This window comes from Parus major, chromosome 23, assembly GCF_001522545.3.
Source record: "Parus major isolate Abel chromosome 23, Parus_major1.1, whole genome shotgun sequence".
NCBI lineage: Eukaryota > Metazoa > Chordata > Aves > Passeriformes > Paridae > Parus > Parus major.
The window spans coordinates 954,002-959,040 of NC_031791.1; the positions used below are offsets into that span (position 1 = coordinate 954,002).

At 55.4% G+C, this 5,039-nt stretch overlaps 2 protein-coding genes across 5 annotated transcripts in view; one reads left to right on the forward strand and one right to left on the reverse strand.

Moving 5' to 3' along the window:
- RSRP1 (arginine and serine rich protein 1) overlaps positions 1-2,794 on the forward strand; it is a 6,811-nt gene extending 4,017 nt beyond the window's left edge. For 3 of the 4 annotated variants that reach the window (XR_004500186.1, XM_015649457.3, XM_015649456.3), the window contains one exon: positions 300-823. Coding sequence is in view for 2 of the 4 variants with exons in the window: in XM_015649457.3 (XP_015504943.1) it covers positions 300-488 (189 nt within the window). In the remaining 2 variants the exon portion in view is untranslated. Of the gene's footprint in view, positions 1-299; positions 1,712-2,237 lie in introns of those variants that run through there. The other variant, XR_004500187.1, reaches the window with a different exon arrangement.
- Positions 1,863-4,557, reverse strand: SYF2 (SYF2 pre-mRNA splicing factor). Its single transcript, XM_015649459.3, has 7 exons — positions 4,441-4,557; positions 4,248-4,361; positions 4,017-4,142; positions 3,696-3,813; positions 3,501-3,591; positions 2,690-2,788; positions 1,863-2,610 (listed from the first exon to the last, which is right to left on the reverse strand). The coding sequence occupies exons 1-7, from the start codon at positions 4,495-4,497 to the stop codon at positions 2,445-2,447; spliced, it is 771 nt and encodes a 256-aa protein (XP_015504945.1). The 5' UTR covers positions 4,498-4,557; the 3' UTR covers positions 1,863-2,444.
- Positions 4,558-5,039: the final 482 nt, after the last annotated feature.

Here is a 5,039-nt window from a genome sequence, read left to right on the forward strand (position 1 = left end):
CTGCCTCAGACTTTCCCCAAATAAAGATCTCAGTAACAAAAGGAATTTCATGTTTGATAATGAATTCCCTGGAGGAGTTCTTCGAGTGCCCTAAACACACCTCAGCAGAGTGTTTGAAATAAGTATTTACCCTCAACTTGAACAGTTTAAAACTAGTTTAAAACACACATTACACATTTTAGTAATGCAAGCTTAGCACTCAGGGATTTCTCCTGTTTCCACATTTCTATGATGAGCACAGATAAACCCCTTGTCTTTAGCACCTTTTCTCAGATGAAATCTCTGTTTTTTCCCCACAGAACACAATGGCCAAGCCTGCCCTGCAGAAGCCAGTGAGCCACGCTGTGGTTAAGGAGCCAGTGGTTTCTCCAGCCAGGGAGGATGACAGGAAGGGCAGCCCCTATGGGCAGTGGGTTCCTGTCAAGAAGGAGGAGAAGAAAACATTCCTGAACTTCTCACCCAAAAACTCCCTGTTCCGAGCACGCTGATGGGATTCCCTGTCAGACTGCAGCACTTCACCCCCCTCAGCAGAGAGATGGAGATTTCTCATGGGCTTGAAGTTTTGTTAATACTGAGTATTTATTTTGAGGTCTTAATTTTTGGAATCTTAGGTTTCTCTTTCAGATAGAGAGCACACAGATCCAGAAGCCACAGATGGGAATCTTGTGTATATTTGTAAATATTTTGTATTGCTTTATTGGACTAGAACTTGCAGGTGGGTAACTTTTTCTAAACCCTAGTTGAGTAGCTGTTCTTTGAACACCTGGATTTACATTGTGTAACTGTTTACTTGAAGTGAATAAAGTTTTAGTTTTGCACTGGCTGCGTGTGGCAGGCGTCAGGCCTGTGTTTGTCTGCTTATTTCTGGGGACTGAGAGAGGATCCTGCCTCTTCCTCCCCTGGATTTCCCTCTGGAATTGGGGATTGTGTAGGATTGCAGCTGCCTGCCACACAAATCACGGCTGTTCCCCATCCCATTGTCCCTTCTGACGCCAAACTCGAGTTACTGCAGCATTTTATTTATTTGGTTTGCTTTAAAATTCTCTTCCTGAGGAAGGAAAAGGTGCAGGGAGGGCAGGAGGGTTCCAGAGCTCTGCTCCAGCAGAAAGGAGTTCAGGAAGACAAGGAGCTGGGAATAACCAGTAAAAAACCTGGGTTTTGTATAAAGAATTAGTAAAACAAATGGAATTTTCTGCTCCTGTCTGGGAGTTCTTTAAGGAACCCTGGAATGGGTGGGAGGAGCCCGTGTTTATCCTGTTCTGGGGCTGGGGCTGGACAGCCCAGGGGGGAAATTCCACCCTTGGAATTGCTGCCAGGGGGAAATTCCACCCTGGGAATTGCTGCCGGGGGGGAAATTCCACTCTGTGAATTGCTGAGGGCCTGGTGAGCTGCCCTTCCACGGGAGCACCGCTCTTCATCCTGCTGCCAAGCAAACCCCAGGAACAGACACCAACTCCCAAATTACACCAAAGAGTTTATTTAGAGCACGAGCAGCAGAACCTGGCTACAACTGAACGAAAACTCACAGCTGGACTACACCAATCCCCTCCAGCACAGCCGGAGAGCAACAGCTGCACTCGGATACAACTTAAAATGGGCTGAAAACGGCAACAGGGGAGAGCTGGGCTGGGCGGGGTGGGGTCACAGGGCCCTGCCCCTCTCCAGGTTCTGTTTGGGCTGGGCTGGGTGAGCTCACCCATCCCCTCCCCAGGTTCTGTTGGGGCTCACACAGCNGGAATTGCTGCCGGGGGGGAAATTCCACTCTGTGAATTGCTGAGGGCCTGGTGAGCTGCCCTTCCACGGGAGCACCGCTCTTCATCCTGCTGCCAAGCAAACCCCAGGAACAGACACCAACTCCCAAATTACACCAAAGAGTTTATTTAGAGCACGAGCAGCAGAACCTGGCTACAACTGAACGAAAACTCACAGCTGGACTACACCAATCCCCTCCAGCACAGCCGGAGAGCAACAGCTGCACTCGGATACAACTTAAAATGGGCTGAAAACGGCAACAGGGGAGAGCTGGGCTGGGCGGGGTGGGGTCACAGGGCCCTGCCCCTCTCCAGGTTCTGTTTGGGCTGGGCTGGGTGAGCTCACCCATCCCCTCCCCAGGTTCTGTTGGGGCTCACACAGCTGTGCCTCTCTCCAGGTTCTGTTTGAGCTCACACAGCCCTGCCCCTCCCCAGGTTCTGTTTGGGCTGGGCTGGGCTGGGTGAGCTCACCCATCCCCTCTCCAGGTTCTGTTTGGGCTCACACAGCTGTGCCCCTCTCCAGGTTCTGTTTGGGCTCACACAGCTGTGCCTCTCTCCAGGTTCTGTTTGGGCTGGGCTGGGTGAGCTCACACATCCCCTCCCCAGGTTCTGTTTGAGCTCACACAGCTGTGCCCCTCTCCAGGTTCTGTTTGAGCTCACACAGCTGTGCCCCTCTCCAGGTTCTGTTTGAGCTCACACAGCTGTGCCTCTCTCCAGGTTCTGTTTGATCTCAGCCGTGTATTTCCCGTAGAACCTCTCAGCCTTCTGGTTGAACTTGGCGTTCCTCTCGTTGATGTAGTCGATGTCGGCGTCGTCGTTGTAGGGCCGCCTCCGGCTGTACTTCTCCCTCTTCTCGATCCTGGGAGGCAGCAGGGGCTGAGCCCTGGGGCTGCAGCACCCCCAGCCCTCCCTGCCCTCCCTCTCCCCCCGTTACTCACTGCTTCTCCAGGTCTGCCACCATCCTGTCCACCCCTTCCTTAGAGGGCACGTGGGTGCCGTGCAGGAGGCTGTCCGAGTTGGGGTACAGGGCCTCCCCGCTGCAGGGCACAGCAGAGGGGCAGCACTCACACACCTGACGCTGCTGGGGCTTCCTCACAGCCCCAGAAGGGTCCTCACAGCCCCAGAAGGGTCCTCACAGCCCACCCAGTGCCACCCCTGCACCTCCCACCTTCCCAGGCTGCTGCAGCCCCATCCAGGACCCACAGCTTCTCTGGGAAACCTGTGCCAGGGCCTCACCCCCTCACAGGGAAGGGTTTATTCCCAATATCCAAACTAAATTTCCCCTCTCTCCCTTTGAACCCCTCACCCCTTGTCCTATCCCTCGTGTCCTTGTGGCCCCCCCGGTGTTTTTCCCCCAGTTTCACTCAGCTGTGGGAATCCCAGACTCAGGTGACAAATGTCAGCACTAAACCCAAGCTCTCAATTCTTTTGAGAGAGAAAAGACACAGAACCCCCTGGAAACGCTGAATCCACCTCAATACAAACTGGGAAAGTCTCAGCCCTTAAAGTTGGGCTGCTCAAAAACCCCAAACCCCGCTCCAGGAAGTGATTTCACACTGACAATATTTCCTCCAACTCAGCAGTGCCAAGTTTGAAGAAATGAACCTCATTAATTAACCCTAACCCTAACCCACTACCCCTCCCTGAAGCTCAGAGAACACCCCAGAGCACGGGAGAACAGGCTGGAAGGGTCCTGCTGATCCCTCAGAGACCCCAAAGAAGGTACCAAGGACAGAAATCAGGACTCACTACTGCTCCTTGAGCTTCTCATACTGCTCCAGGTCGGGTTTGATCTGCCGGGTCAGCCTCTGGTACTGGCGCAGCTGCGCCGCCGCGTAATCTGCACCACAATTCGTGCTCTGAGCTCGCTCTTCCACCCCAAACACCACCCCAGGAGCACCCCAGGAGCTCCCCAGCAGCGCAGCCCCATGGCCCAGCCCTCACCTGAGAATCCCAGGTCGGGATTTTTCTTCTTCTTCTTCCTCTCCCACCTCTCGGCGTCCTCGGCGCTGATCTCCAGCAGCTTCACCCGCTCGTAGTCCTCCCCCCTGGCTGCACATTCCTGCCCAGCAGAGAACCCCCAATTCCAGCAGAAACCCTGGATCCACCCCACATCCACCCCATTTCTGTCCCCCCAGCCCTGCCCCCGTGCAGGACAGGGAGCGAAGCAATGGGGAGTTGATGAGAACCCGAATTTGGGGTTTGGGGTGACCAAATTACACCAAATTTGGTGTAAGGCTGGTGGCGTCCCCGGGGGTTCTTTACCTTCTTCTTCTCCTGCACCTGCAGCTCCCACTCCAGACGAGCTTTTTTAGCTTCCCAGTTTGGGGGCAGTTTCAGCCTCTTGTCCTCCTCCACCACCTCCTGGCTGTTCAGCTTGCAGGCCTCGTACTGGAACCGAGCAGGGCAGCGCTGGAGCACCGAGAGAACACCCCCAAACCCGCCCCGGGGCACGGAACAACCCCAGAATAACCAGATCTGGATATTCCCCCGTACCCGCTTCATGTGGAGCTCCCGGAACCGGCGCAGCCGCTCCTCCCGCCTCTGCTCCGCCGCCGCCGCCGCGGCCGGGCCGGGCTCCGCCTCCTCCTCCTCCTCCTCTTCCTCGCTCTGCAACGACCCGCACTCAGGCAGGAGCCTCAGTAGGGTGCCGGGACCCCCGCCCCGCCCCATCCCGTCCCCGCCTCACCCCAACATCGGCCTCGGGCACCCCCAAACTGCTGAGGGCCGACACCGCCGCCGCCATCGCGCCGCTCCCGCTGCTCCCGGCACTTCCGGCTTCCTGCACTTCCGGCTCCCGGCACTTCCGGCTTCCTGCACTTCCGGCTTCCTGCACTTCCGGCTTCCGACACTTCCGGCTTCCGGCGCGTCCCTCAGGGCGCCCCCCAGCGGGCGGGAGGTGCCGCCGCCTCCACCTGGAATTTTCCCGAAATCCGCCAAATAAAATCCCCCAGGTGTCCCAAAACCGGAGCAATTCCCACAAAATAATAATAACAATAATAATAATAAAAATAAAAAAGAGTTTTGTTGCAACTTCTGGGCCAAGAAAGAATTAGTCGGAATTTCCCCGGCGTTGCTGCAGCCGGGAAATGCAGATTTATTACAAATTATGGCCGCATTGGTTGCAAATGTGGCAAATGTGGAAATAAAATGTGTAAAAGGTTTTGTGTGAGCGCAGGGGAGGCAGCAGGGCTGGGCAGTGTCGGGTTCCTGTGGAGAAAAGCTGTGGGTGAAGTTGATTTCCAGCAGAGGGAGGCGCAGCCCCAGCCGTGAGGGAAAAGGGTCTGA